This window comes from Dicentrarchus labrax, unplaced genomic scaffold, assembly GCF_905237075.1.
Source record: "Dicentrarchus labrax unplaced genomic scaffold, dlabrax2021, whole genome shotgun sequence".
Lineage (NCBI taxonomy): Eukaryota > Metazoa > Chordata > Actinopteri > Moronidae > Dicentrarchus > Dicentrarchus labrax.
The window spans coordinates 10,356,461-10,373,682 of record NW_026136704.1 but is presented as its reverse complement, the minus strand read 5'-3'; the positions used below and the strand labels follow the sequence as shown (position 1 = coordinate 10,373,682).

Here is a 17,222-nt window from a genome sequence, read left to right as displayed (position 1 = left end):
TTGACAGCAAGGTTGCACAATATACTTTAATGAAGGATGCAAGAGAAACATGTTTATCACCATCTAAAACTATGGCGGTCAAAAGTGTATTTGTTTGTTAAATTATTCATGATGCAGAGAGGTCTGAGAAAACAGTCAAGCGTTATACATTTCACAACTTTAACCCTGCCAACAAGGTTTTGTGTTAGGTCTTGTTTGTCTGACTGTGTGTCTGCTATACACTGTGAAAACGGGGCAAAAAATTTTGTTAGGGTCGCCTCTGTTAACTTATCCCAGTGGTTTGCTTGGTTGTCATTTTGTTCAGAGAGACGACCATATCTGTCATCTGAGACATATAAAGAGACATGAAAGATTCTCCATTGTGTGAAAAAAACACAAATATAATGCCGAAAGTATGTTTGTTTGGTGTACCTTGTGCCACATTGTGGTCACATATAAAGCACTTCACAATTTTTGCCCACTGAGGCTAAGTTCACCCGAAAGATTTTTGTCCATTTTGAATTTCTGGCAACCTATCTAACCTTTATTGTGGATGATCCTGATTCAACCTTGATCGTGGTAATAATATTCCTAGTACTTACTGTATGTACTCTCTAAAAAATATTGTCTATCACCATGAAGAGTTTGATGTTAAATAATTGAATCATTTTCTATTACCAAAACATTTATTTTGAAGCTTGTACAGCCTAATTTATGTTCTGCTTGCTGAGTGCTTGCTATGTTGACAATGTTTTTGCTGTGTTGTAAATAAACTGTTTTTGTTAATTGGCATCATCTACTGCTGTTAATTTCTGTCCAACAAGCAGTGATCTCAGTGGGATAACGCTGTCCAAACGATCTGTGGTTCATAGCAATATCAGCAAGTAACTCAAAGTTTCTGAAATATCCCTTTAAGTTTTCAAAATTTAATTAAAATGAATAAATATGTGCATGAAAGAGGCAATTTCACACCATTGCTTTTACTCATGTAGACAGTCCTTAGAGTCATTTGGTGTGTGCGTGTACTCTGAAAGTCTTAATTAGTCACCCATCACTTCTTGAAATGCATCCCATAATTTAGCAGATGAGAGAAACAACAACTTAAGTGAAGAGCCAGTTACAGGATGGTTTGCATGGACTTAGTCTTTCATGGACTCATACGGTTGCGTTGTGTTCACAAAGGCATGCTCCTTCGATTTCTCAGACTGTACATCCTTGTACTTGTGCAAGGAATTCATTGTGTTAACCCCGTAGGTTTTCACCTTGAACATTTCAGCTGCAGCTAAACCAATCCTCCTCAGCACAGCCTCTCTCTCTGTGCCTGAACTCTTTAATAGAACTGAATAGCGAGAGGAGGGATGACTCTCAGGGGCCAACTCAAAGCAATTCTTTTGCAAGAAGATTGAGGAGATGTTGTGTGTAAGGGTGGGTGGGTGGGGGGTAAAGGCAGTGTGCGGTCATCTCCAGTAGGGGAGTTGGATAATGTACAAGCACTGAAAGCTGAGGTTAAATTTTAGTAATTTACAGATGTGGTGTGACTCACGGCATGATTGGCCCTCCAAACCATGGGGCACTGGGGCATTTGCATTGCCAGTTGACCCATAGTAGATGCAATTGCTCTCCCTTTTATTATGGAATATATTGTGAGAGCAGAGGAGTGATGGAACAATCTGTGGCTGAGATAGTGGATAAAAATACCTTCCACATCAATGGATGATGCTGTTTTACTGCTAATCCTTAATTTAAATTGCTAATCATTCATACTATTTACAAGTACTACAATACGCCACGTATTACAACCATTTTAATGCAGTTCAGCCTTCCAAGTGTGTAGGAGAAAGTACATTGGCCGTGAAACTCACAAAAAGGCCCTATCTAGAGCCAGTGGTTGGTTTGTCAATTTTTGGTTGTTGTAGAAACACTGTGGTTCAACATGGCAGCCTCCATAGAAGAGGACCTGCTCCCTCAGTAGGTAAAAAAAAAACCCTGTCTCATTTTACACACTGGACCTTAAAAATACAATACAAAAAAAGTGGTATTCCTAAAGGAAAGAAAAACATTCCCATGGTCATTAAGGAAATGTTTGTGAATTTACCTTAGCAGTTCCAAGTACCGTATGTAGTCTTTGCCGCCTGTGAGGCAGCATGAAATATCTGAAGTGTGGCATGGGACCATAACAACTTTTGGCAAAGCACATACTTATGGAAAGTTTGAGATAGAGGGGATATCACACAAATACATACAAATAAACACTTATCTGACATAACATAAAAGCAGAAGAGATAACAGCCATTTAGATATGATCACTTTACAAAGCACAGGTAGAGAAGCCTGCCTATAGATCTCAGGAATACACAGAACATCTAAATGCGTGAAATCACTCTTCAGCAGCCAGCCCTGTTCACTTCACATATAAACCAGCTCACAGGTCTGCACAAAGAAAACAACACCAGAACTGCAGTTCAATTAGACATCTGCTCACACACAAAACCACTCACCGGCTTAAACTTTGTCAAGGTTACAGATTTATGCAAAGGAGCCCTGAAAGGTTGCTTTTGGAGTGCTTTTTCAATGCCTAATGTGTCTTTTGAAGTGTGTTTTGTGTGTGTTGTCTTACGCAAGTAGGTGTTGGCAGCCTCTGCAGGTAGGCGTACTGCCAGTATAAACAGGCTTCTTTGGGAATGCAGAACACATTACTGAGATGTTAATCTAACCAAAAGTATGGGGGGGGGGACTTAAAAAACTCATAGGTGATCATTTGTCAGTTGCATCTCTTGCCAACAAATTATTATAAATGCAGTATTCAGTTGAAGTGTCGAATAAATTCATCAAACAGACATTGGTCATTCACTTATCAGCTGGTGTGCTGGAAAGTTGGTGCTTTTTGCAAAACTAATAGCAGATGAATTAAGTGGATAGAAACAACAAATTTACTAAGTGTTCACAATCTCATTTACTATTATTTGGAACTATTTCACTTTAGCACATTGTCCAAATTGTACCAAGCTCTGTGCCAAAGTTTTGCCTTATGTTATGTTTCTGCTGACAGAGAGAAAGACGGATGAGAGCAAGGCTTCAGGCCAAGGTGTGTTATGTTGTGTGTGTGTGTGTGTGTGTGTGTGTGTGTGTGTGTGTGTGTGTGTGTGTGTGTGTGTGTGTGTGTGTGTGTGTGTGTGTGTGCATGTGTGTGTGCATGTGTATTGGTGGTGCTATAGTATACTGCTGAGTATGTTGCTGGGTATCCTTTTTCCTGCGTATCATGCATTTTGCTGCCAAGAGTCAGGTTTTGATAGGAATGCCTGGGCAAATTATGCATGCGTTCCTTTTTTTATAAGGAGAGGGAAACTCGTTTTCTTTTTATCTCTTGTGTCAGTGTTTTTGTCCCATATACACACACACACGTACTATAAGTGTGTGTGTGGGCATGTTTCACTAATGCAGCCTACTCTAGTTTCACACATAGCGTATTTGGCTTGGAAAAAAGAAAAAAAAAGAAGGATCCTAGGGTCGAGCCTGGCTCATTGATCTTCTATAGCTCATGGCAGAGCCGAGTGCCATTTGTTTTCATGCAGAGGTTAGATAGTGCACAATGGAGGTGGAGGAAGAATCAGAATCCCATTATAGAGCCTCCTCTTGTTGAAACTTTTCTGCAGCTTTTGTTTCATAGGCCAGTATTGATTTTGGAACACATCTTGAAATGAAATGCACCTATAAGGAGGTTTATTCCAAAATGTCATTTAAAAAAAACACAAAACACCCAAAGTCTGTTCAATCAAAATGACTGACAGAAAAAAATACAATGAAAGAAAAGCATAATTTTCCAAATGTCATTTTTTAAATTAATGGCTTGTTTGTAAGATCTTTCACCTGTGCAAATGCTACCAACTCGTAGTTTATTTTCTGACATATGCTGACTTCAGTGGACGGTTTAGGAAACTACAGAGAGAATTTCACTAAACAAACCTTCAGAGCCTTTGAGCCTCCGGAGGACTGCAACTCTATTTCATTCAGCCAAAATGACTTACTCAATATATACCCACAGAGGAATTTATTGATTACTTCACATTTTATTACATGTTGTCAGGGTGGAAGCATACCGTATAAGCCAGTGGAACATCAACAAGGAAATGCACCAAAGTGAGGTTGTGTGTCGTTCCTGTGGCCGGCCAGCTGGATGTTTGTGCGCCACTTTCCTTTTTGCTGCTGTGAGGTTGGCTCTTGACCTTTACACTGGCACAATACCTGAAATCAAATTCTGGATGTTCACACTGACAAAGTGTTGAGTTGGTGGCCAAAATGAAGTGAAACATTTGGCATCGATGCAGCAGTGTGTATGTGCATGCTGACAAGCCAAAATAGACCTTTTTCACAGCAACCATTCTGACATAAAATAGTAGGGTAAACACAGGTTTACCCTATTACCAATGATACTAATTAAGGTTCTTCTCTATTCAGGTCAAACAGAGTCAGGGTGCTGCTACTGTGCATGTTGGCTCAATGGAAAGACTCTGCTACACTAAATGGAATGGAACATTAATTTGTAAAATTGGTAACATCTATGTTTACCCTACTGTTTCATGTCAAAATGGCTGCTGTTGTTGGGATTTCTGCGCAGGACCCACTTACCAAAACACCACTATCTACAAAAGGTCAACTGTGTCATGTGACTGATGCATGATTAGACTGCATCAGTTAGGATTTTCCTTCTTCTCCTCCACTTTGTCTCCTCATGCTGTGACTTCAATCTGTGGACATTATTAAATGAAGACTTTGAGTTCACTGTAATTTGCACTCAGTGCGATGTTGACAGCAGTTTAACCGGCCATGTGTTATACCATATTTGATCCATGCAGTCTACTTTCTTTATGAATTTGGCTGCCTGCTTCTGTGTGTAAGGTCAAGACAAAATGCAGTGTTACTGAAACCTAACACTTTGGTTTTACTTGGCCAGTATGCCTATAGATCACAATATGTCATTTTATGTGGCTAAAGTTAAAGTTAAAGTTAAAGTGTCTCCACTAACAAGTAGCAAGTTCCTGCTTTTTCCCAACTGCACAGAAGTAGCCGGTGTTAGTTTGCTGCTTTCCTGTAACTTTACAGACAAATACTGTACATATCTCATTTGTCAAGAACAACTGCTTGCTTTTAGTTGGCATATGTGACATGGAGCTTGCGCTAACAACCAGTTACACATTCTCAGGCTGGCCTGACTTTGTGGGTTAATTTGCCATTGTGAAGCCTAATGTGCAGTGCATACGGGCACTGTAGGTGTAGGCACAATGGATCAGTCACTGTGAGAAATAAAAAGCCAATTTTTCTGTCGGTACGAATGTGGCAAAGTTGTTATTCTTTAATTTGGTACTCGAGTGTTAAGTATTGCACTTTCATATAGTTGGGGGACTGAATGAGAAAACGAATAGTCGAAATAGAGGTAGCTGAGATATCCTGACTTTTGGTTCTTAGAATAGGTCAAGCTCAAAAACACCGGATCCTGTGATTCTCAAAATGCAAATTAATAGCATCTTTCCTTAAATCCTTCCTACCTTGTACACAGGCTGCCTGTTATAAATTGGTAGTCTCCAAGACCAAATAACCCCAATGACATCACCAGGGCATCATCAGGGTTATTTTCACAAACTTGACAAAGCTCCTCCAGAGCCACAGGACATGTTATACAATACTGAGTAATACTAACCACGATAAGAGTGGCCCTTTTAACAAACTACACACTCTGCCAAAAAAGCTTTGACATGGGGCATATCTTTATATCTTTCTGTAAGGAACATTTCATAGCATACAGTAAGTGTTTGGATGACAAAACTGTTCCAAAGAAAAACAGCAAATGATGAAATCTATGCAGTGATGTTGAATCCAGGTAATACTGATGAAATCCAGGTCATTGTATGGTATAAAGTAATGTGCAGCCATTGTCACTCTGGTGATGCATGGTTATGTCTGCTATATTGACCAAGACTCCCGAAGAGGACTACAATAGTTCTAGTACATCATGCTTTTTGTTTCCTGATTGTAAACGACTGACAAGAACCGGCATGACTTGAAATACACAATAGCAAATTATCTGATCTAGTTCATAAGTGCACAGAACAATGGATATAACACATGCATCACATGCTGGCTGTAGCTTACTTGAATTGAAAATTGACTGAAAATGTAATTATTGTAACCAGTTGTTATGCTCTCTTCTTATACTGCTATCACATAAAGAAGCATGAATTTTAACAATTTATGAAACTGGACTGTCTGTATCATTAGTCCCTATACAAATTCCCCAGAAAGAAAGTATTTCGGACCAGCGCTTCTAGATTTTGTGCACAATATTAAATAATATAATCTGATTGTAATGACAGTGGGCTAATGCAACCATAATTGGCAATATTATGTTCCTCCTTTTTCCATTTCAAATAAAAGCTTATACATACAAACTCTATGAGGCATTCAGGCTCTGGTGCCATCTGATAGTTATGCCACAGACTAAAATTCTCTGGCGTGTCTGGTGTTTTTTTTTTAATTTGCAAATTTTGAATGAACTATCATCATGGGTACGTGTCAATTCAGTTTTAAGAGTGGCTCTTTACACCCGAGTCATACATCTATATTTCTTTCTGCTGTTCTGAGCCCTTCCACTTTGATCAGCGGCACCAAGTAGAGTCGCTGTGCCAGACTCATTATGAGTAATGAGATGGGGAAAAAGTCGGGGGACCTCATAATGTGTATTAATAAAGTCATTCTATAGCGGCTGCCCTTTGATGCAGACCTTGTGTCAAAAAACTACAAAAGGCTGAGTCGCGTATTGCTAACAAATATCGGAAACATTTGGAGGTTTCAATCCGGCTTCATCTTCCTAATTTACAATGCTGTGTGATCACCCCGTTGCCAAGCGTGAAAGAGCAAAGACATGATTTCTAGTTATATTACATTAGTCTTCGGTGTGTTTAAAAAAAAACGCTTCCCGGGGTGTTCCTTGCTATCACCTTTTTAAGTTGAACTACATAGAGTTGAATAATAGATCATGTTATGCTTTCCCATCAAAGAAGTTAATTCCCCTTATACCGTTGTTGCTTCATCATTTATTTGTCACAGACTGCAGTACTAGTCATTAGAAGATACCAATTATGTGGTGTATCTCTCATCACTGTATCATGCATTAGAACAATTATTGTCCTCCAAAAATAATCTTTGGCTCTGTGTGCTGCAGTGTTTGCAGCAGATGCTAAGAAAAGTTGCCATGTATAATTCTACTCTTAATATGCACCACACATATTCATAATTCACCTGATCATTCCTGAATTATAGAGACAAAAAAGGAGGTGGCTCAAAGAAGGAAATGTGCATATTCTAACCAAATTCAATAATAAAGTAATTTTACCTGTGTCATCTTTGTATTCTATTCTATTCTATTCTTTCTATTTACTTAAATTATACTGTGTACAGTTTCTATTGTGTGCACCACAGCAGAATGTATGACCGGTTCTGCTGTCTAAACCACACCACCACCCAACCCAGAGCATCCCACTAGCATGATAATAACCCCTCTGTCTTCCAGCACTCAGTTTGTCTGCATGTGTGTGTTCTCCAATGTGGGTTACAGCAAGGAACCACTGGCCTTTTGTTAGGAATTGGTTAAAGCTGCAAAGACCATGACCTCCCCTTCTCCATCTTTCTGCCATACAAGGAAGATTTCTACTTATTACACACTGTCTGCCACTGACAGACATTTGAGAATTTCTAACTAACATTATAGCTAAAAGCCACATGGGAGCCATTCCTGTATGTATCTGTATGCTGAGAAGTGTCTCTTCTCTGCTCTTCAGAGCCCAGTTGTCCCTTTTTAAGTGGTCTTAATGCATATGTTCTTTCATAAACTGCACAATCTCCAAGATAGCTAAAACCTCCAAGAGCTTTGAGGAGATGGTAACAGGCAATGATTATTAAGGACTAAGTAGGGATCAGCTTTGCAAGCATCCCTTGCTGAAAACATTTTAGTGCTCCTTAACTAACATTAACATGTACTAACATTAGCACCACCATACACTCCCCCATATCAATTACCTCACTGTAATTCCCTTTCAGCTGTGTGCACATCTGCACGTCCATTTTCTCTAATCCAGCTGTAAAGCCTACTGTACATGTCACAGTAGGATACAGCAGCTGGAGGGGCAGCTGTAAAACTGGTCTGATCTGGTGCTGAAAATCTGCTGGAATAAGATTTAACCACACCACCTCGCTCTGGTTCAATCAGGCTGCTGGTCCTCAGAAGAGGATTACTCCTCACTGTATACACACCGGAACAATTGCATTATATTTAAGTATGAGGGGGAGTGATCAACGCAAGTTTGTGCAATGTTAGCATCACAGATAATCAGTCTACATTCAAGTTATACGTAGGGGTGATTTTCAAACTGTGGTCCCTAGCTAAAGGAGGAAAACAATGTTTTAACTAGGGTTTAATGTTTGATCATTGATTTGCTATGAAGAAACCAAAACCAAAAAACTCAAACCAAAAAATAACAAATTAAATGAAAAAATTCCTTAATTCCTTAAAACAAAATCCTCTCAAATGTGGTCTGTGGTCTAATGTGCACCTAATGGGGTCCTTGGCAGGGAAGTTTGGGAACCCCTGGTATACAGTATCCTTGCTAGCTCCTGTACTTGTATCCATGTGCAGAGTTTGAGTTAAAGATTTTACGTGTCGGTTTCTAAATTATTAACCACATAACCCCAGAGACAAAACAAAAATGCACTGTGCAATGAATGACAATGATTCACATTAGTATTAATGTATTTTCTGAATCAAATAAAATGCTAAATGCACTGTCTAAATTGTTACTCTGCAGTTCATTAAGCACATCGTCGAATGAGCATCAGATCATGGCCTATTAAACTGGTGCTTGATTGGCAAGTGGTGAAATTATAAGCTCATTCTGCATTCACATTTCTGTTGAATCGTAAGGAGCACACATTCAAAACTTGTGTCCTTGCTGCGGATGAAAGTGGATGTAATTACCTAGCAAGCTCCAGCCTCATGTCAGATCGTGGTAGTCTAGACAAGGAGTGTTTATATCTGGTTAAGCTATTCACCGCTGGGCTTCGCCTTGTCATGGTCAAAAGAGTGTTCTGAGTGTGAGATTTGCTTTTCCTCTCTTCTTTTCCACTTAATTGATTCTGCTGTAAAATGGAAGAGCATGGTCAGAATATTCAGAGTAAAATATAATATTCCATATAGTTAATGTTTTTCAAAAAGTATCGCCATTGATGGTGATTACAATGCAAATATAATAACATTTCAAAGTTATTTTTTTTCACACAGGAGTTAAAGACTCCAAAGTAAGAGGATTTAACTTCTTTCTACCTACAGCACATTGAGATTGTGTAATTTACCACACTTAATCATAATTAACAACAAAAAGTCTTATCCACTGGAGGGTTCATGGTCCAATGCGAATCTGCTTGGCATGAAAATGCCTGGGAGCCACTGCTCTAGATAACTGTATACCTGTGAGCATACAGTTTGTTTGAAGACTAATGATAAAATACTGATCCCCACTGAGAATGTGTCTGTCTGCTTGGCTTCATCTGCAGGGGGGTAAGAGCACATTGTTGTGCACAACACCTGTGGTCCTGGTCAGTACGGGTTGTTTTCAGCATTATTATCCCCCTGTGCCACTTTGTTGTATCAACAGCCCTTCTTTTTTTCTTTTCTCTTCCTCCTTTTTTTTTATGCTTCTTTTGCCCCTATTCCTTAGTCCTTACTCAGTTGTGTCTCACTGAAAGGGACCTCAGGTGGTGCTGTTGTCCTGACAACCAATAAGGGGAGCATCACAGCCAGACGCTGGATAATCTGAGAGAGAGAGAGAGAGAGAGAGAGAGAGAGAGAGAGAGAGAGAGAGAGAGAGAGAGGAGGTGGTGGTGGTGGTGGTGGGGGGGGAGTTATTTTCCCAGAGTCTGAGCAGAAGCCTGCCTCTCTCCATCGCCGTTGCTGGCTGTGCCGTCCCTTTACGCGTAGAGCATTACGCATCAGTGGACTATAGAGCGAGGACCCCGCACAGCACTGCACCTTTAAAGTCTTATAGGAAACCCGTATCACCCATTCCTCCCGGACTGCTTTGGACTTAAAGGCATCCCGCGTTTTCCGAGAAGTCTGGACAACTACTCTTCTTCCTCCCCCCCTCCTTTTTTACCCTTGGATCTATAGCTGCCGAAAAGCGCGCTCCTGTGCATTAAAATGCAAGTCGGACGCAAATCGTGTTGGAGGCAATTGCAGGCTTCTTTTTTCAGACTGCTGTGTCTTATCCCCACAGGATTCCCCGTCCGGAGTGTGGATATGCAGCGGGCCACCGACAACATCACCATCCGCCAGGGCGACACAGCGATCATAAGGTAAGAGTCATCTTCCCAACTTTCCTGTCCTCCCGTGTGCCTCGCTCCGGGTGCACAGCAGCATCCTCGCCGCGGGCAGGCAGCTGCATGCCGCACATCTCAGTAGGACCAAAGATGATCGTTTTGTGGACTGTGTTGATTTGTTGAGGGAGATCATTTTTGTTCATCACTGGCGATTTTGTCTCGATTTTCCCTGCGGTGAACTTCTGTTTACCTCAAGATGACCGCGAAGTAAACGGAGACGGGGAGTGTTTGGATGAGAGTTGATTCGCAATATGTTTCCAACTTTTATCTCACCAACCAGTCCTGGAAGAAAAAATCTAGAATAGTACACACATTATTCCTGTTAAGATTCGTTTTGTAGTGATGCTCGATAATCCCACCCCCTGTGTGCTATTCCTATATGGAATTACAGCGCAGTTTCGCAGTGAATGACATCGGTGTTTTGGAGGGAATTACATGGTTGGAGCCAAAAGCTTAAACGCTTTCGTTGACATGACGCACAGAGCACCAGGGCTGTGCTCACTGACTGATTGCTCCTGATTTTATTTGTTCGGTTTATTTTTTTTGTGTGTGCGTATGTGTTTGTTTGTGTTTTTCGTACTTCAAGAACCTCTTGACACGGCGAAGTGCGTCACGGTGTCCGGGGATGCTGCTGTGTGTGGATTAATGGCAGAGACGGGGATTCTATTTACAGATAAGAGGATGATGATGCGAGGAGACGGAAAACTGTCCAGTCTTAGTTAGATTTTTTTTTTTTTTTTTTTTACGAATGACTATTTTAGAAGAGATTAACTGCAGCCTGCCAGGGACAAGTAAAGTGCCATCAGTGCCAAAGGACGTTCAATTCAAACTCTGCGCTGTGTGCAACCCCTGTTTGCAGCCCCATGAATATAAAAGCTCCAGTCTCCATATCCAGCTCTCTGTGTTACAGGGAGTCAGTTTTTGTGGCCATAACAGCCTCACACCCCACTTAATCACTTCCCAGACAATGCAAGCTGTCAACTCTGGTCCTGCGATACTGCTGGGCAGATGTCAGTGACCACGTGATCCAGGCCATGTGTTTGTGGCAGGCTATAAATTCGAGGGGATTTAGATTTGGTTGGTTTTTGTAAACACGTCGCTTTACCTCCCTCAGTCCCACTCTGCCCCCCCCCCACACACACACACACACACACTCTGAAAATGGTATGCACTGTAGGGAAGTCCAGGAGTATAAAAAGCTGCACACAGAATACTCAATCACATTGATTTTTTTTCACTCTGCCTCACTCTTTCTCTGTCCTCTCCCCACTTTCACGCTGTATTTACGGTACCACCGACCAGTCTCGCCTAATGAGTGTGAGCATATAGAATGCAATTACAGGGTAGACCTTTAACAGCCTGTCAAAAAGCCTGCAGACACACCACCAGGTTTCCTCACGTGTGCCCTAAGCTTGTTCATATAGCTGGATACACACACAAAGCCCCCCCCCCACACACACACACACACTCACTAACATATACAAAAGGAATAAATCCCTTTAATGGATTGCTTCTTGCGACCAGGTGCCATCCATTCAGGTATCTGCTGATCAAATTAGTCAATTGACTCAGTTACTGTTGAACTCACCAGGGGTCACAGCTATTTGTTTCACTTTCCAAATCCAATTGACTGCGTCTTAGCTATATTCAGCCGTTTAGTCACCCAGTCAGTCTGTTTCCTTTAAAGGTAATGGCAGGCTTCGTGCTGAGCCAGAGCCAAATTAGATCCTCCCTTCCAAGGAAACACTCACATCCCAAGTCCACTGTTTTACCATCATCTCAGACAAATGATCTGTGAATAATTATCTGTAGTAATCGCTCAGTGTCATAATTAATTTGATGTTCATAATGTATCTTGTTGGTGTTAGTGATCAGTCTTATTTATTGTCAGTCACGCAACGATAAACTGCAGCTCGGACCCCTGTGGCTCCATTGAAAAACACAACCATTTTTCACACCCAGTTTCCACCTGACAAATTGGATACAGGGGGGAGGGGCGGTGGTGAGGGCATTGGGGCTGAAACGCGAGAACTTTGAGCAGGGGTGGGAGGCCGTCGGCTAGTAATTTGTCGAGCTACACAGTGTATCTGATTCCATAAGCTGGGTTTTGTGAAGGCTGAGGGGATATTGGTGACCTGGGGGCGTAATAAGGCCTGTGCTCCTTTACTGCAGTCGTGACATTCATGGCACAAGAGGAGAGATGCTGGAGTGGAGAAACAGTATGTGGCCGAACAACCGCTGTGACAGAACACACAGCAGCAGGCTTCGCTACTGAAATGAGAAAGGAAATTTATTTTTACCAGGGGCCCAGAACTGTGTCATGTTGAATAAATAAGCAAACTGAGTCTATTCTCTTTATGCTTAAAACTTTCAGATTTGCAGCACTTTTATGGCTCACTGTGAAAGCCTGTGTCAGAGGTATATATTTAAGCTTTATAATGGCTATGGATTCATTTGTGTCATGAGAATATTTAATAGATTATGTTGACCGTGTGAGGTACATTTAACTGTTGAGAAGAGTAGTTAGTCGACTCACTTTTCAGTAATCGGACAGTTGCAGGAAAATTATGTCAAACTCCATTTGAGAGCTGCGCCTTGTCACCGGGATAAAAGAATCAGGATTGTTGCAACACGGACCTTTTCTCAGGGAGTTACGTACCACTGCACTTGCATATGCTAAGTGTGCTAGCTGCTGCCACTAGCTCGTCAGTGGTCTGTACCTGGAGTGGGAGCTTGAAGAACAGAGGGTCTTTAAACACTACTAGCGTAGGAGAGGGGGACCCAGTGCCGAATACTGCCAAGGAGCGCACGACTGAACCGGGCTCACAGCCTCAGCAGAGGCCAGCTGATTTACAGCAGCTCCAACAAGGACCGACCCTGGGGATGAAGACACGGCGGGTTCAGGCAGCGACAGGAGAGGCGTGAAATGGAGGAAGAGAAGCGAGTTTGTAGCGAGTTCATTTTCAGTTGTTATAAATCAACCATTGTATGGAACAGGCCAGCGAGTATTTGGTTTTGTCAAGTAGGACGTTATGTATTCCGTGTTTTGAACAACAAGACTTGTGTGGTGTTATATTGTGTTGGCATTAATTAGTAAATGTTCAGTCTCCTTACTGGTTGTTTTAAACTTTTCAGAATCATTACCACATTTTCTGTTAGCATTTTACACATCATAAATGTGTGACGACTACTCTACTACTGGCTTGAACTAACAACTACTAGCCCACTAGGAAAAACTTTAGTCGGGGGCAGCCCTATAAAAACGCATTCAAAGTTGCAAGATGCATTACAGATCATAGTATGAATACTATTAATGGTAATATTATTTATTTTGACCTGAATTAATCTTAAAACATTTGAATTTTAAGATTAATTCAAATATAGGCCAATACATTGTTGCGACAGGCACACATGCTGTAGCCGACTTTTTTTTCAGAATGTTGTGTGACTCAATCCTTTGTTCACAGAATCTCATTTTCCCCCAGACGCCATCAAAAGTGAACATAAACTAAATATTGACAGCCACCTCCCCCAACTGTTTATGCTTATAGGGATGATTTCAGCAGCTCATCTTCTGTCTTTCAGGACTGAAATTCAGTGTTCGCCTGCTCTCCTTTAAGTCAGTGTCAGATGTAAAGATTTAGCTACTCTTAACCTCTGAGCCCTTTTCCCTAAGCAGGACATCAAGAGGTTAATCCGAAAGAGATTATTCCTTTCAAGAAGTCACTATGTTGGACTGGCTTAGATAAACATTTTCGCACCAGCTTTTGTTATGTGAAGTGAATTAGAGTTTATGTGCGTAGGCTGTGGGATTAAACTCTAGTAACCACAACCATATAAGTGGTAAGGTTTTCTAATGTAGTTTCTTTGGATCTCCAGCTGGACTTGTGTAACATACTTTACTCAAAGTAAGCATGTAAGCACGCTTTTCTACTATTTTAATGATTTGGTGGCTTTGAGTTCAAAGTAGAAGACTATCTGGGTCCAACATTTGTCCCTAAAATGTCGTTTTTTGCTCTAAACAGGGACTCTTATGAAAAATGTGTATCTGCTTCAAGTGACATTTGCCCCTGGAAAGCAGGAACATAAGTTCCAGCATATTAAATCTAGCCCTGTGTCCCAGCGGTCGTGTTTCAGACCTGTGAGATTTAGGTCACTTAAAAACACCCCATATTTCAGAGACCCCTTCCATGGTGACTTAGCCTGTGTTTTTTTACAAGGATGATGCCAACAAGTGAAATCAAACTCTTCTCATCCTCAGCAAGTCACAATATGAATCTGAGGGGAAGAAAAAGAAAAGTTTTTCCATGTTTCTTCAAGCCATTTCTGTTTCACAATAGTTTACTTTTTAATTGCTTTTTTTGAGTCCCTCACTATGTGGTGGCCTTAAGGAGAAGGTTGCAATGTCAGGCGAAGCCCTGATAATTGACAATTGCTTATTAAAGCATTAATGACAGTCTCTGTGATTGCTCTCCTCTGGGTCAATTATCTGGGCTTTGACAATACACTCTGCCTGACTTGTTACTTTCAGGGAAGATGATTCTGCACTTGTGCTTTACCCCAGAGGATCTGCGTCAAGACTTACCCCAGAACTCAGCCTTTAATTTGAGTCAGAGCCAGCCAGATATAATGTATGTGAAATCTGCCAGAGGCTCTGAGACCACATAAGATATGATGTTAGTCTAATTTAAGTTCCAATACAACTCACAATGCCCGAGAATAGTGATAACAGTTATTTTGATTTGCATTATTAAAACTTCTACTATTGAACTATGATGCATCTTTGAGTGCTGTGATGTGCATCAGCCACACTCCAACGAACTGCACTTGGAATATGGAAACAAAGACTTTCTGGATTTGGGAAATGAGTTGTTATTCTCAGCAAATCCCTGGTTAATTTTCACAGTGCACCTGTACCAATCCCACAACATATGTATTGAAAGCATGCAGTAATCTATATGTCATCTCTGGAGGATTGTGATGAAAACAATTTTTTTTTTATTGTAATACAGAAATATTGTATCTACAGCGAGTGTTTGTCCATTCTGGGCTACTGTAGAAACATGATAATGACAACTCTATATAGATCCTATAGATCCTCCTAAATGTTACACCCTGGACCTTCAAGTTCTTGTCCAAAGAAAGTTCCTGCTGTTAGGGTCATGCTTTTTAATCGGCTATTAACTATTACATTTACTATTACAGTTTACAGTACAGAATAATAAAGTATTCCCAGGAATTAATTGTTGGGACAATTTGGCAGCACACAATTTCAGTCCAGTGCAACATTCAGAGCCAACAAAAGAAGTTGTTTGGCCTTTATGTATTGAGCGTGAGGTTGTCAATATCAAGGCATCTAGCATGTCTGACTTCATGTTGCCCCATTCTCAGATCAACAATTAATTATGACATTTTTTAACTGGAATGATAATGATTCTTTAACCGTAACCATACTTTAACCTAACCGTAGTTGCTCTGTAAGAATATTGCACAAGTAAATCATTTACGCCTAGATGTATAATTCCATTTTTGAAAATAAAAACTGGGACTGGGGTGAGCAGCAGGGATGCGCTGATTGGGAAATTCTGGGCCAATACTGATGTTCAAAATAACAATTTGGATGATAGCCTGTGACGATACAGATGGTTTTTTGTTTTTTATTTATTTACCCACTTGTGCCAGGGAAACAAATAAATCTACATGGATAGGTTTTTTTGCCTTGTTGCAGCTTAGTCTATCTCTATTCTCATCTGAGATATGAGAGGCAGAGCTGGACAGCAGCTCACTGTGCGTGCTCATGCATGGAAGACATTTGTATTTTTGTGCAATGTGTGCCTTTGCTGGAAAACAGAGGTGATCATTTCCCCAGTATCTGACAACATTGATGCAGCTCACAGATAAACATCGGCCACTGATATCGGTGAATGCCATCTTATTTGCCAATAGGTCAATGTCAGTCAACAAGTCGAATGTTGGCATATACCGATGCGCGGCAGATAAATCAGTGCATCCCTAGTTGGCAGAAAGGGGAAAATGGCAGTTAAAAAGGAAAGATGGGAGAAAATAAGACATGGACTGATGAGGTATAAGCAAGGTTTTATAGTTGTTAAGATAGTTTGATTAAGGGAGCAGCTGGTGCTACAGTAACACATTGTTCTGAGCTTTTTTTTTTACCTGAGTTTGTGAGGCTCCATGAGAGCTAACCAACACTTTGTGTTGATACACTCTAGATATCAGTGTAATAAAAAAGTAAAAACTTCCACATACGCATGTATAGTGTTTACGGCCATTCCATAGAACTGATCTGTAATCAACATGTATTGCTGTCACATTAAGTTATGGTGGAGACACTGGAGGTATTCATTTTCACAGACAGTACAAAGCTATGGTAATGTGATACTGTGAGCAATATAGTCCAGGCTGCATTCCAAGTGGGGGGAGGAAAACTGAGGAAGAACAGATCAATTTCTGGATTTCCAGGCAGAGGGCAACAGTGCAACATAATTTGGGATGTCCAGCCCCCAGGGGGCCTCTATATTTTTCTCTACAGCTCATCAGATCGGAGTGCTTCTTTTATTTATTTTTTATTTTAAATTTTTTTTCACAGTTTAGAGCCTCCCTAGGCATCTCTCAGTCCCTCTATATCGTCATCGCTCTCTCTGTCCCTCTTTTTTCTCTCTGCCAGCATTAAATTGAGTCCAGCTGTGCTGTCTCAACCTGATTCACAGAGTGAACATGAAGTCAGACGAGAGAAAGAGGGAGAAGAAGAGGTGGTTTCTTTACGAGGGTGATAAAGGACAGAATTGTAAAAGGGAAGAATG

General features: G+C 40.8%; 1 protein-coding gene across 6 annotated transcripts in view; it reads left to right on the top strand.

Annotated features, from left to right (window-relative positions):
* The window catches only part of lsamp (limbic system associated membrane protein), a 1,177,706-nt gene that overhangs the window by 983,623 nt on the left and 176,861 nt on the right, over positions 1-17,222 (top strand). For 5 of the 6 annotated variants that reach the window (XM_051396815.1, XM_051396814.1, XM_051396813.1 and 2 more), the window contains exon 2: positions 10,299-10,377. In XM_051396815.1, the coding sequence (XP_051252775.1) occupies positions 10,299-10,377 (79 nt within the window). Of the gene's footprint in view, positions 1-9,923; positions 10,378-17,222 lie in introns of those variants that run through there. The other variant, XM_051396810.1, reaches the window with a different exon arrangement.